This window comes from Scatophagus argus, chromosome 6, assembly GCF_020382885.2.
Source record: "Scatophagus argus isolate fScaArg1 chromosome 6, fScaArg1.pri, whole genome shotgun sequence".
In the NCBI taxonomy this organism is placed as follows: Eukaryota; Metazoa; Chordata; class Actinopteri; family Scatophagidae; genus Scatophagus; species Scatophagus argus.
This window is the reverse complement of record NC_058498.1, coordinates 21,149,078-21,162,573: the sequence shown is the minus strand read 5'-3', so window position 1 is coordinate 21,162,573 and position 13,496 is coordinate 21,149,078. Positions and strand designations below refer to the sequence as shown.

At 45.0% G+C, this 13,496-nt stretch overlaps 2 protein-coding genes across 7 annotated transcripts in view; one reads left to right on the top strand and one right to left on the bottom strand.

Moving 5' to 3' along the window:
* tp63 (tumor protein p63) overlaps positions 1-7,359 on the top strand; it is a 30,894-nt gene extending 23,535 nt beyond the window's left edge. For 4 of the 6 annotated variants that reach the window (XM_046391765.1, XM_046391766.1, XM_046391764.1 and 1 more), the window contains 8 exons: positions 489-598; positions 697-824; positions 990-1,072; positions 1,160-1,284; positions 3,838-3,983; positions 4,348-4,495; positions 5,671-5,764; positions 5,863-7,359. In XM_046391765.1, the coding sequence (XP_046247721.1) occupies positions 489-598; positions 697-824; positions 990-1,072; positions 1,160-1,284; positions 3,838-3,983; positions 4,348-4,495; positions 5,671-5,764; positions 5,863-6,159 (1,131 nt within the window). In that variant the 3' untranslated portion in view covers positions 6,160-7,359. Of the gene's footprint in view, positions 1-488; positions 599-696; positions 825-989; positions 1,073-1,159; positions 1,285-2,746; positions 3,607-3,837; positions 3,984-4,347; positions 4,496-5,670; positions 5,765-5,862 lie in introns of those variants that run through there. The other 2 variants (XM_046391768.1, XM_046391769.1) reach the window with 2 other exon arrangements.
* Positions 7,360-7,574: 215 nt separating this feature from the next.
* zbtb11 (zinc finger and BTB domain containing 11) lies at positions 7,575-13,496 on the bottom strand. Its single transcript, XM_046391761.1, has 10 exons — positions 12,945-13,496; positions 12,175-12,425; positions 11,834-12,065; positions 10,744-11,756; positions 10,294-10,614; positions 9,797-10,211; positions 9,127-9,244; positions 8,878-9,036; positions 8,608-8,783; positions 7,575-8,521 (listed from the first exon to the last, which is right to left on the bottom strand). Exons 1-10 carry the CDS (start codon positions 13,255-13,257, stop codon positions 7,986-7,988), a joined length of 3,534 nt encoding a protein of 1,177 aa, XP_046247717.1. The 5' UTR covers positions 13,258-13,496; the 3' UTR covers positions 7,575-7,985.

The following is a 13,496-nucleotide window of genomic DNA, read 5'->3' as shown; positions in this document are numbered from 1 at the left end:
CAGTGTCAGGAAAAGAAATAAATTGAATTGATAACCAAAAACTCCTGAATTGGGGTAAATAATGTCTAAATATTAAATTACTGTAGTTGTAGCTAACTTAAAAGACTGAAAAGTTGGCGTGAGAGACCTGGTTTCTTAGCAATATAACCAGGGTTTTAACATTACTTTGACATGTGATATGTATCCTTGTATTTAACAACATTTAAATCAAAGCCAAAACTGCAATAGTTAAAGTAGAACTGTGTGTTTTCTCTCCGTAGAGCGTGGTTTCTCAATATGCTAAATTCTCAAAAAAAAACAATACCTAAAATACAGCACAAATATTATTTCATTTCACAAATATCAAAGTGGATGAGGCGAATTCTTATTTATGAACAGCTGCTTTTAAACGTGGTTATGGAAGTGCACGTAACCTGACTTCAAGACTAAACCAGTTTGTTGGTGTCACCCAGTGATGTCACTCACCATCAGTGCTCTCCTCCTTTCAGGTGGGGACAGAATTTACTACAATTTTGTACAACTTCATGTGCAACTCAAGCTGCGTGGGTGGGATGAACAGACGCCCGATTCTCATCATTGTCACTCTGGAAACCAGAGAGTAAGACACACCGTCACCCTCAGCGATTGCCCGTCTTAGTCCAGTCCCTCCGGCGGTGGATTGTTTCTGACCCGCTGTGTGTCCCTGTCTTCTCCCAGTGGTCAGGTATTAGGCCGCCGGTGCTTCGAGGCCAGGATCTGTGCCTGCCCGGGCCGAGACAGAAAGGCAGACGAGGACAGCATTCGGAAGCAGCACGTAACGGACGCCACAAAGAGCAGTGAGAACCGTAAGTAGGGCTGGTGGTTGGCTGTCGAGCTTCGGTCTTACCGGTGCTCGGTGAGTGCTGTCGAACCCTCTGCCGTGTCTCCTTCCCTCAATTGCCTTCTCCCTCCTGCTTTCTCTTACGCTGAATGTTTTTCACGTTGGTCACACTGTACTCTCCTCTTTTCAGCCTTCCGCCAGGTCACCCATGGCATACAGATGTCCACCATCAAGAAGAGAAGATCTACAGATGAGGAGGTTTTTTGTTTGCCTGTAAGTGTTCCTTTGTTGCTTTAACACGTTGTTCTGATTGAGTCTGAGCTTCTTACTGACCCCACCGTCTTCCTTTGCCTCTTACAGATCAAAGGCCGTGAAATTTATGAGATTTTGGTAAAAATCAAAGAGTCTCTTGAGCTCATGCAGTTTCTGCCACAGCACACTATAGAGTCGTACAGGCAGCAGCAGCAGAACCTCCTGCAGAAACAGTGAGTACCTGTTCAGATTCATAATAAAGTCATGCTCATTCGTTCTCAGGCTCATTATGAAACACAGACCTACATTATGTGCAAGGTTCACCCTCAGATTCAAGGGGATTAGTTTCCTTGTGCTGTTTTTGTTTAATAGCTCTGCACCCTCAGCCTTATTCTCCCTGGATTGCTTGTTTACTTGCACAGAGCCTTTTTTGGATGAAATAGTTTTTGTTTTGAATAGACTGCAGTGATTTAACTGACTTGACTTAACACAACTGACTTGTTGCCGGAACAGTAGATTGCGCTGATAGTCTACGCATGAGATTTCTCGATTCTATTTATTGCTACCACTGAAGCATTGCAGCTATCAAGTAAAAGGTGATAATAATTGATGTTAAAATGGCTGTTAAGGGTTTATCAAGAGTTTTCCTAACGCTTCTTACTTGGAGGGTGAGCCTTGCATCAAGTAGAGCTGTTTTATTTTTATTTTCCTCTCTGCTCTTTTCATGGGACATGAGCCAGAGCTGATGGATCGTGACAAATGTACCTGGCTGTGCTTTGTTTAAGAGAAGCTTCCAAAAATTGGTGGTTAACGCCTTTGGGTGCTTTGCCAGGTTTTTGCACAACAGCGCCCAACAAAATCCGTGCCTCAGCCTCATCTATTCACTTGAGCATAATTAAAACTGTCTCAGACGCACATGTTCACACACTTTTCCTCGTCCACGCCTATTTCACTATAAGCTATGGAAAAGAGGAGATGGGTGTAAATGATAGTTTGACAACGCTATGATGATAATTACTGCTTATGTTATAGTTTCCCATTAAGACACTGGCAGACAGCCTCACAGTGAGATCATGCTTGCATTTGCTGGATTTTTACTTATTTCTGTTTGTTGATGGCAACCTGTCACTTTCAGGCCTTAAAATATCAGTAACAATCATTAGATGAACAGAAATTCAACTTTTCCTAGATGCATTTAGGGTTTTAGTGGATTTGTTGATCATTTTAGTTTCTAAATTCATCAGTTTGTCTGAATATGAGGCAGGAGTGTTTCTCTTAAGGATTTCGTGTAATTCTCTCTATTCGGTTGTTATGCGTGTTTCTTTTCTTTTTGCTTTTAAAAACCTCACAGCTCGTTACTCTCTTCTGTAATTCACAGTGTTTCATGCGCAACCTTTGAAATAAAAGGTTCTGTTAGCAGCAAATGTTTCAGGCCTTTTTCTTTCCTCTACTGTGGGCATTTGAAGTAACACACAGCAGCACTGAAACGCTGTGATCGGTGTATGTAGAGTGCCATCTTCTGGACAGTGTCGTTAGTGCACAACATTGTCGTTCCATTATGTTCAGCTGTCTCTGCACTTCTCTGTTTTTCTCTCTCTCTCTCTCGTTTTTAAAGCTCTCTGGCTCACTCCTCTGTCCTCCTCAGTCAGTGAGCTCTTATCTCTGCTCTCTCTTCTCTCTGGTTCCTCCCTGCAGTCTGATAAAAACCCGTCTTGGTAGCCAGCTCATGGAACCTGCAGGAGAGCAGAGGCGACGCTGCAGCCCCTCCTGAAACTCTGCCCCACATTCCTCCTCCTCCTCCTCCTCCTCCTCCTCCTCCCCCCAAGTTACACGGACCTCCTCTCTGTCCCCTTTTTATCAACTTTGATTTGTCTGGTCTCCTCCCTTTCTACCTTTTCCCGGGAGTCTGTACTGAGGACACGCAAACTTTGTTTTTAACATCTGTTGCTGCTGCAACATTATGGAATATCACTTCTTCATTTGTTCAACCATTTATAGACAGTATCAGTGTGACATGTAGGCAGTGGCCCTACATGCTGGACAAAGGAATTTATAGATTAATGTACACTGATTTGCATGCATTATTTTTGTCCATAAATTAATATTTTGCAGAGTTTTTCCCGTTTCATTTTATGGCAGTGTCATTTATGTGTTTGTGAGCTGTTTGTCCCACTCAGCCTTTTAAGATGGGTGGAGTTGGACAGGAACCAAGCTTAAATCTCTGTTTTGTTTTTTTTTTTATCTTACTTGTCCTCCAGAGCTTTTTCAAGTGAATGTGTTTTGCCTTTGCGTCGTTGTGAGAGCTGGACTCTTGTGGGGTTTTGTGGGGGAAGAGAGTTTATTAAAGAGAGAACTTTTTGCTAATGCTGGTCATGTTTTCTAATGTCACTGCAGGACAGTTTGTGTGTTTGATTTGAGTTGCAGATGTGCACTCGAACATTTGATCATTTGCCTCTGTGACCATTCTGTTTGAAACAGATTGTTATTTCTGTGGCTACTGCACTTTTGTCCGTCAGAACGTAATAAATGGCTTTTTGTGCTAGGACTCTGTCCTTTTCTTTTACTGTTCTGCTGTTTCTTTATTGAAACATGTGGTCAGTATGAGGAGGAACCCCTCTCTGCAGGCCCAAAAATTAAATATAATTACTGTTATATTCTTAATTGCTATTATCAGTCCAGAGTAGTTGTTATGTTTTCTATTAAAGGACAATAGTGAGCAGACCTTTGTCATTAAATGTGAGTGCTGCTGATGGTAACGGCCTGTAACCTCCTCTCTCCCACCTCAGGACTTCAGTGCCGTCTCAGCCCTCCTACGGCTCCTGCTCCCCGACTCACGGAAAAGTCAACAAGCTGCCTTCTGTCAGCCAGCTCATGAACCCCCAGCAGCGTAACACACTCACCCCATCCAGCATGTCTGGAGGCCTGACTGACAGTAAGTGTGCTCCTTTGTTTCTCTCCCTGTCTATCTTCAAACAACCCACCTCCCTCAACCCACGGTTGCCTCGTCCCTTCTGGGCTTATATTGTAGATCTATAAAGACAACATGTCAGGACAGGCAGGAGGGGACCTGAACACCTCTCAGGCCCCCATGACAGAACACTTCCTTCTCAAAAAGAATGTGATCCCTGTGAGACTCTCCCGCAGGACCTGTTATGATGCACTGTGTGTCACTGTGATGTGTCACAACCCCCTACCCTCACCCCTCCACCCCCATGTGTTTCCGTTGACATTACGTAATCTCTAAATCCCAGAGCAGTAAGATACAAGGCTCACAGTAGCTCCTTTTGTCTCTGCAGTGTCTCCTATGATGGGCACTCACATCCCCATGAATGCTGACATGAGTTCACTGAGCCCCACACACGCACTGCAGCCACAGCTACCCTTGGTGCCTTCCTCCCACTGTACTCCCCCTCCTCCATACCCAATGGACAGCAGCATCTCCAGGTACCTCATCCTTCCACAGTGGGACACATCTGCATCTTTCCCTCAGTTCATTGTCAGATGAAAAATAGCTTTACAAAGCACTTCTCAAAAACAACTTGATTCATCACGCATAAATCAAAGAAATATTTATATAGCACAATAAAAGCATGGAATGAGAGCAAGGTGAGAAAATGCAGTTCAAAACTAGTGTTTTTTAGGAAATATTCAATCCAACACACAGAGCTAGCTGGCTTGATCTCCTCTGAGAGTTTGTTCCAGAGTTGAGGAGGCCAAGTACAAAGGCCCAATCTCCCTTAGCCACAAAATTAGAGAGTGCTTTTACCTTGAAATGCTGGAGGAATAAAGGCTGGACCTTTTAAAGAAAATGCCCTCCTTCACCAAACAGGACATTGAGGCAAAACATAGACTCCACACGTTGTTATTTGCTCCTACAATGTGTTTGTATTTACTGTTGCTGTGCAGTGTTTCCTCAGGTACTAACAAACATCACGTTATACATTAAAAAAAATTATGGAAATTTGCAACAGGTGACTGAACTGAGCTGGCTGCAGCTCAAGTGTCTTTACAAAGCTAAGTAATGATTCATAATCAGGAAATGGTAATACAAGAAAAAGAAACAAATGAGTAAGAATTTCCCTCCAGGGATTAATAAAGGAATTCTGATGAGAAAGGAAAGGAAGAAAATATGAATGCAAATAAGAAAAGACAAAGAAAAGAAATAAGAGTAAATGCAAAAACACTGAGAGCATAAAACTACTTTTTACCTTCAAGTTTCTAAATTTGCAGGGTAACTTCAAGGTGTTAATACACCAGAGAAAAGAATTCAGTGAATTGAATAACCTATGTGTGGGCACTACATTAGTAGGCACTAAATTGTACCAAAAAAGTTTTGAAACTTTCTTTTAAATCTGTTCATTTCTTTGTTTTAAATTTGAAAACATTTAGAATGAGGTTCCTGCCAGCACCCATTTTATGTTGAAAAGTCATTTTATTGGTTACCAACCTGCCATAACCCCCACTATATTTTTGAAATAATTACATTTTGCTTTTACAAAGAACAGTTTGAAATGAAAGCAGGTCTTGTTATGTCTGGGGGAGCCCAGGTGCAGATTCTCAAAGCCAGGATATTTGTCAGGTGAACATTTAAACAGCTTGAGCCTCCTCTCCTCCCATAGCTTCCTTATACGGCTGGGCTGCGCAGGCTGCTTGGACTACTTCACAGCACAAGGCCTAACCAACATCTACCAGATTGAGAACTATAACATGGAGGTGAGCCCTTGCCTATCCAACACGAGTCATTTGATGGGTTAGAGAGAAGAGTGGCTCCACCTGCGAATACTAACGCTCCCATGTGTAATGACCATTAGGACTTGTCCAGGCTGAAGATCCCGTCAGAGTTCCAGCACATCATCTGGAAGGGCATCATGGAGCACCGACAGGCCATGGATTTTTCCCCTCCTCCCCATATAGTCCGCACCACCAGCGGGGCCTCCACCGTCAGCGTGGGCTCCTCTGAGGCTCGAGGCGAGCGCGTCATCGACGCTGTACGCTTCACCCTGCGCCAGACCATCTCCTTCCCGCCACGTGACGAGTGGTCCGACTTCTCCTTTGACCTGGATTCTCGCCGCAACAAACAGCAGCGCATCAAGGAAGAGGGAGAGTAAGACGACCTCCTCTCAGTCTTCCCGTTTGCCATTTCATTCCTGCTGTTGGAACATTTCAAGTTTGAGAACACATTGAGCTGATGAGAACAAAATACATAGTCATACATAACTGCACTTATTGTCATTGTTGTCCTGGTGCTCGTTATCACGGAGAAAAAATAAATGGTGGTGTGCAAAGGTATGTTTTTTTTTTTTTTTCTAATTTCTTGAGAGCACTTAAGAAATGCTGAGGTTTTCAAGATTGCTTTGAGTTTTTAAGTGTTCTTGATTCATTCCTATGACTGGAAACAAAACTTTATAGGGCTTAGTAGGGCTTATATTTCTGCTATGGGCCACAGAAAATGTGTATTGTAATTTGTAATAGACTTCTATGTTTTCGCCTTTATGGTTAGACAAGTTAGTCAAGTACACTGGTTTTCATTTGCAGCAGAAGTCAGCATTGATTGTATACATTTCAAACATTTCCTGTCAGAAGTATTATGTCATTGATCAGTAATTTGTTTTTCTGCTGTACTTTCTATATTATGCTTTTTTTATGTCTTGTGAGACCAATGCATCACTTGTTCATGTCAGATTGTGAAGTACGCATGTTTAAGTGACGGTGGTCATTCATTTGATGTAGCCATATATAGGCCTAATGTTCCTGACCCAGTGTTTTACAGTAAAATACTATGACTGATGGTGTTTGTTGCTCTGTTGTTTTACTGCAGTGCTAAAGCGGTTGTTTGAATTTTATGAGCAGGCTTTTGCTCTTTCTGGATGCTTGTCACAAATACTTTGTTTTTATTCATGAACAATGTTTTGGTAGAGGTATATTTACATTTGGTAACTGGATGGACGCTATCATATAAATGTATATATATTTGTATAGTTCTTTTTTGAAAGTCTCCCTAAAGAAAATGCACGATTTTCATCATGGAACAAATACACATACTGATGTGAATATTACCTGGTAGCCTGGTACCTGGAAGAACAATGTTTTGTATTACTTCAATGGCGTACATTCACTGTGTGTGTACCTACACCAATCCTGTGTTCAACTTTGTTTCAAGAAGCCAGAAATGGTAGAAAGCATAAATTGTTAGCACAAAGTACCTGCATTTTCATATTTTTGTACAATGTATTGTAAATATGTTGCAACATACCACGGGTATTTTGATATCAAAAATAAATATCCACATTTGCTTTATTGCATGTTAATACTCCTTTGTGTCAAATTATTTTAAGCTTCATGGGAAAATGGATTCTTTTGTACAGTTCGGTTCAGCTAAGGTATCTGTGAACGTTAGCCATCAAAACGTCGTCCGTGCTGATGACTCAAACCATTTGGCACTGCAACTTCTAAAGTATGTTTGAGCTGCAAAGACTGTGTCCCTATGAAAAAACAGCACTGACAATGACACTCAAAAGACCAATAAATGTAGACATTATTTATTCGCGCATCCTTCAAGCTGACAGCAGGGGGAGTAAAGAACTCTGCTAGAGTGGAGTCTAAGTCTAGTTTTTCTCTGTCGCCAACAAAAGCAATAAGACGGAGCCACGACAAGATGAAACACATTTAGCCAAAACCAGTGACGGCACTGCTTCGTTTCTCCTGAGTGTCAACGCGAATAGATCTGTAAGTCCTCATTCAATCTCACTGTATATCTATCTCTACCAACATGGTTCCGGGCTGAGTAAACAGCAAATACTTCGCTCATCGTTCACTTGTACGGTATTTACATTCACAAATAAAATAGTCATCTTTTTACACTGTGTTACATTTTATACAGACTGTGAGAAACTCTGATCAGTCTGTGTGGGAATTACTGGCGTCTGGCACAAAGTCACTCGACCTCGGCAACGTGAGCGACCTCCACCTCCATGGTCTGAATTACCTCAGGCGCTTCCTCCAGCTTGTTGCCCGTGAGCGCCTGCTGGGCCAGGACGTAGTTCACGACCTGCATGATGCCCTGGTCTGAGAGCGTTGCCACTGAGCCGTCGCCGCCCGCAGCCTGTACGGCCTCCACCGCCTCCACCGTCTCCTCTGTGATCAACACCGTCTCGATCTCCTCCGAGGTCTGCTCCTGGGCCGGCCGGAGCTCAGGGGGCAGCTCAGACGCAAGGATGCTGACAGCGTGCTCCACCTGGGTGCCCTGGTTGTGGAACTGGAGGGTGTCCTTCTCCAGCATGATCTTCCCCGGCAGATTGTCCCCGTGGAACTTGGCCATGTGTTTACGCAGAGTGCGTGCGTCGATGTGGGCCTCCTGGCACATGGGGCATACGTACGGTCGTTCTCCCGTGTGCGTGCGGACGTGACGCTTGAGAGAACGGGCATCGGCCCAGGCAACGCCACAAGTCAGACACTCAAATGGCTTCACTCCTGGATGAGAGGAGGGAAAGAAGAAAAATCAGTAAGCTTCCACAAACACAGGATGTCTCTTCTTCCTGTCATGCTGGGAGTCTCACCCTGGTGGTTGTTGATGTGGCGTCTGTACTCCCGCAGCTGAGTGAACTTTCTTCCACAGTGCTCACATTCCCTCTCCAGGTTCTGCTTCACTCTGCCCTTCTTCCCGTGCGTGGCTTTCTTCACGTGTCTCCTAAACAGAGCCTTCTCAAAGAACTCCTTCCCACACACGTTGCACCTGAGGATGCAAACATAACATGATCGATTCCAGTGCACAAAACAGCGACTGGTACCACCAAAGTACGACGTGAACTTCAGCTTGTTAGACTTACTTAAACGGCTCCGCCACACTGTGGGACTTGACGTGGGAGTACCAGTCCTTCTTCCAGCTGTAGCACTTCCCACACACCTGGCACTGGAATGGCTTCAGGCCCATGTGCTTATTCATGTGCTGCTGGAGATCTTTAGCTTCATAGAACCTCTTATCACAGCTGCAGGTAACATGAGTGAATCCATTAGCACATCATCTCAGCGAATGCCCTGAATCACAAGCCACGAAAGAAAGGCGAGCAGTTACTCACTGAGAACAGGCAAATGGACGGATGTCAGGTTTGGGCTGGTGCTTCTTCAGGTGCTTGCTCAAAGCTGAGGCTCGGTGGAAAGTTGCTCCACATGTGTTGCATAGGTACTTTGATTCACCTGTTATAGGATGTCACGGTGAAAACAGCCACAAATATACAGTTATTAAAAAAAGGCTCAAATAATTCAACTACAAAAATACTCTTAGTTTTGTACTACCATGCAGATAGTGTTGGATTTATTCGCACATCTGTGTCTAACATTGCTATCTGCAACCAACACAATGGGGGTGAATAGATTTGTTAATAAAAGGCATGTATGAGAGATTTAAGACAACAATATTTTGAATTTTCTCAGAGGCCCATCTTAAGGTCTCTGCAGGGGAAAAGAAATGTCTTAAATTAATATTCTGTGCACCGCCGTGTTTGTTATTCCCAGAATTAAATATGGACAGTCCTCATTAACACTATTGCCTACTGCAGGAATGAAACCCATTGTTCACACATTGGTTTTTTTTTTTACAATTTTACAATGCAATTTTTCTATGCTGTGAGTGGCAAGAAGAAATGTCTATTTATCACCAGTGTAGTGGAATGGCGCAGACACCAAATAAAAAGATACGTGAGCTGGCCCTTCACGGGTAGTGAACTTGGGAGTACAGTGCGCACTGACCTGTATGAATACTGGTGTGCTCCTCCATGCTGCGCTTGCTAACAAAACACTTCTTACAGTATTCACACTGGAACTGTTTGGTGACGTCGTGCAGCGCCCTGTGCATCTTCAGGCTGTGTTTGTGGGCGAACGTCTTGCCACAGACCTTGCAGGAGTGAGGCCGCACACCTGTGTGATTCAGCATGTGGATCCTCAGAGAGTACAGCTTCGGTAAGGTCTTCCCGCAGATGTCGCACACAAATTCTCTTTTGGTGTGCGGCGATAAAGTCTTGTCCTCCAAATCGTTGTCCACCTTGCCCTCTGAGCTCTGTTCTGTTGAGGGTTTGGCGATGGGTGCTCGCTGGCTGCTCTGCTGCTTGTGTCGGGCCAGGTGGGCACGGAGGGAGGCGGCGTACTGAAATTCTTTACTACACAGCTGCAAAGACACAGAAACACTTTGGTCAGAATGTTTTCACAGCATTATTAAACATGGCGCTTCAACATGGGCTGACACTTACGCTGCACTTGTATCCACGAGCTTTCTCGTGTTTTAGTGTGTGCATAATGAGAGAGTATCGCCTTTGGAAAGACATGCCGCACTCAGAGCATGTGTGCTCTCCATCAACAGCACTCTCTGCTGGGGCTTGATCCCGTTTGGTTCCGGTCTCTGGCTCGGACGCCTTCATCCCGGCATCATCTGCGCTAAGCTCTGCTGCTGCCACGCCCTCCTCTGCGCTTGCCTCTGGATCTGCCCTAGGCTCAGACACAGCCTGTCCTTCACTTTGAGTCTCCACTGGCTGCTTTGGTGGTCTTCCCCTCTTACCTGGCTTCAGACACACCTGAAAACGCAATCATGTTCAGTACATATACACCAGCTTGTCACACTCAGTACTCTAAACACTTTTAACATGTGATTGAAAAAAAGAAAATCATTCATATATAATGTTTTTTTCAATGTAATGGTGTACCTTAGGGGCGGCAACCCGTGGCGGGGTCGAACCTTTCTTCCCCTCCTCTTCATCCTCCAGTCCCATATGCAAACGTACATAACCGCCCTGAGCAATAGCACGCTGCCTGAGTCGCCTTTTGTTGGGGTCATCTGACGTCATATCCTGTTTGTCGCCATGGCTTTCATCGGCAGAGGGATCTTCCTCCTCCGGCGGCACATACTCCTCCACCTCCACATCCTTCTTCACCTTAGCTGGACGCCCTCGTTTGCGTTTCTGGGGCGCGGGTGCTGATTCTGCCATCTCCTGAGGAGGCGTCGCGGCTTCGGAGGCTGCTACTGATGTCAGTTTGATGACGTCTGAAGGGCTCACTTTGTTAGGGTCCACATTTATGACAAAGGCTCCTGCTTCTGCGACCTGTGGCTGCTCCATCGCAAGGCAGGCCGATACCACGGCAAGAGACTCACTGGCTCCAGCCTGTCCACTGTGGGTGACTACGGTCATCGTCTCCCCCTCCACTCCCTCTGCACTGCCTGAGATAAGAGTGACAGTCTCTCCTGGCTCAGCCTCTCCGCTGTGGGTGATCAGAGTCACAGTTTCGTTTGGACCAGCCTCACCATGATGCTCTTTGTCTCCCTCTACAGCTTCAGTGACAACAGTCATGGGCTGATGGATATAGGCCTCTTCCGGAGCTGCCACATAAGCTATGGGCTCGCCTGTTACAGCAACACCACTGTGGGTGACCACCGCCCTGGCATCACCCTGTATGGTGACCACGTAGGCACCAGACTCGTCATTTGAGCCCTCCTGAGAAGCCGATTGGCTCGACACCACCGTGTGCACATCTCCTTTTTGATACACCGTCAGCTTCTGCTCCTCCACCTGCTTATGCACAGACTCGCATATCTGCAGCACCTCCGTCATCAGCAGATGGCGAGCTAGGTTGGCGATGTCTGCCATTACGCAGAAATTAAAGGTAAGCAGAGAAGTGTAAGCAAAATCCAGCAGCGGGAGGAAGCTGGCTTTGGTGAAACCTGGAGAGGAAAGGATGAACGTTAAAACCGAGCAGCTACGCGAAGCGTTCTGAACAGAGAAAAAAACTAAGTCTCACCAGAGAGGTTGACCACAGCTTCATGTGTGGATACAGCTCCTTTCTCAATAAAAAGCTCGTGGAAGTATTCGCTGCATGCCGCCAGCACAGCCTTGTGTGCACGGTACTCCTCCCCTTCGATCAGCAGAGTGATGTCACAGAACTGATTGCTGAGGCGCTGGTGGTTAAGTTTGTCCAACATGGTCTGGCTGTGCTTAGGGAGGAACTGATTTACCTCGCCTTTACTGTCCACCTGTAAAGATCAAATACACAATACACACCATCAACAACTCCATTAACAATAGACTTATTTATAGGGCAAGAAATATCACACCGAAACTATAAAAATTCCTGAAACATACAAAGACCAGTTCATGCTTGGCCATCGTCTTGGCCAACTTGGATTTCAGCTGACAAGACGAGTCAGGTAGGAATAAACCATCATCCGCCTCTTCTTCATCCTCTTCCTCATCCTCCTCATCATTCACACTGGCAGCCGCTCTACGTCTCCCTGGTCTGGAGAACAACCGAGTCCCAGAGCCGTCATCAGCACCTCGCCTGCTCTGACAATGAGCACACTCCCTGATGTGGTCTTTGACTTGTTTCAGGATACCTGGGAGCACCACAAAAAGGACACCTTCATTTTAAACACCAATCAAAATTAAAGTTGCAGATGTTGTTTTGTCTGATTAACAGAGCAAACTCCAAAAATATTCATCTTACTATAACAGAAGACAAAGAAAACGTGATACTGACATCTGAGATAGTAGAACCACATTTTCATGCTCACTGTTCTTCCTGTCAAACATTTTAAAGGTCTAAACGGTGCATTCACGCGCAATCAAGTAATGATTAATTCAATACAACAATTACCTTTATTAATTATCAAGAATTTCCCTCCAGGGATAAATAAAGGAATTCTGACCTCTCAATGTTGGAATTTAGGGATCCCAGAAAAACGTTGCATTTTATTTAACCACTAGATGGCGGCAAAGACTCTTTATGTCTATGGCTGGCGTATTTATATTTCATTTAGGTTTATGTTTCCGCAAGTTCCCCGGCTGATTGAATCATCTTAAAGTGTCTCTAAATCGCTAGCCACGCCGACTTGGCGTCAGATCTTTAACATTACCTCTCCACCAGTACTTCTGGGAGATGGTCTCCCAGGTGAGTTGTTGATTGAGGTGCTCCCCTCCTTCAGCAATAATGTGCGCCTCGTTGATAAGTTCCTTCCTCCGGCTGTCCTGTAGCACCACCTCCAGCTCTGTAAAATCATTTTGACCCTTCAGTCGACGCTGATAAAACAAAGTCCCGTTTCGCACAACGTAGCAGGCAGCCGCTTTGCGTATTTTTCGTTTGGTATTGCCAGGCGTCCCCGGCGCGTACGGCTCCCGTTCATCAGTCAGATAGCGTATGATAGCCAAGTAGCTTTCTTCACACGACATGTCTCAGCTAACCCGGGGTTTCCACGCCAAATTATGGATTGATCTCGAAAAGAGTAGGCTCTTCGGCCTGTAAAATGGCGATACAAATTTTATACGGTGCTCAGATAGCAGATAAGGGAAAATTCAAACGCCACAACAACATTTTAAATTGTTTCTTAAGGTGGAACTGCAGTTCGAAACCGTCAGGGTAGACTTGCCCGAACAGACAAAATGGCTGCTGCACAACCGGAATTTGCGTA

Bases quoted from the DNA above. Each gene is read 5' to 3' on its own strand.
- zbtb11 (XM_046391761.1), bottom strand. From the start codon at position 13,257: ATGTCGTGTGAAGAAAGCTACTTGGCTATCATACGCTATCTGACTGAT. The intron at 12,426-12,944 runs GTAATGTTAAAG...TGGTGCTCCCAG, and splicing joins CCAGAAGTACTGGTGGAGAG to GTATCCTGAAACAAGTCAAA. The intron at 9,037-9,126 runs GTGAGTAACTGC...TGTTACCTGCAG, and splicing joins CGTCCATTTGCCTGTTCTCA to CTGTGATAAGAGGTTCTATG.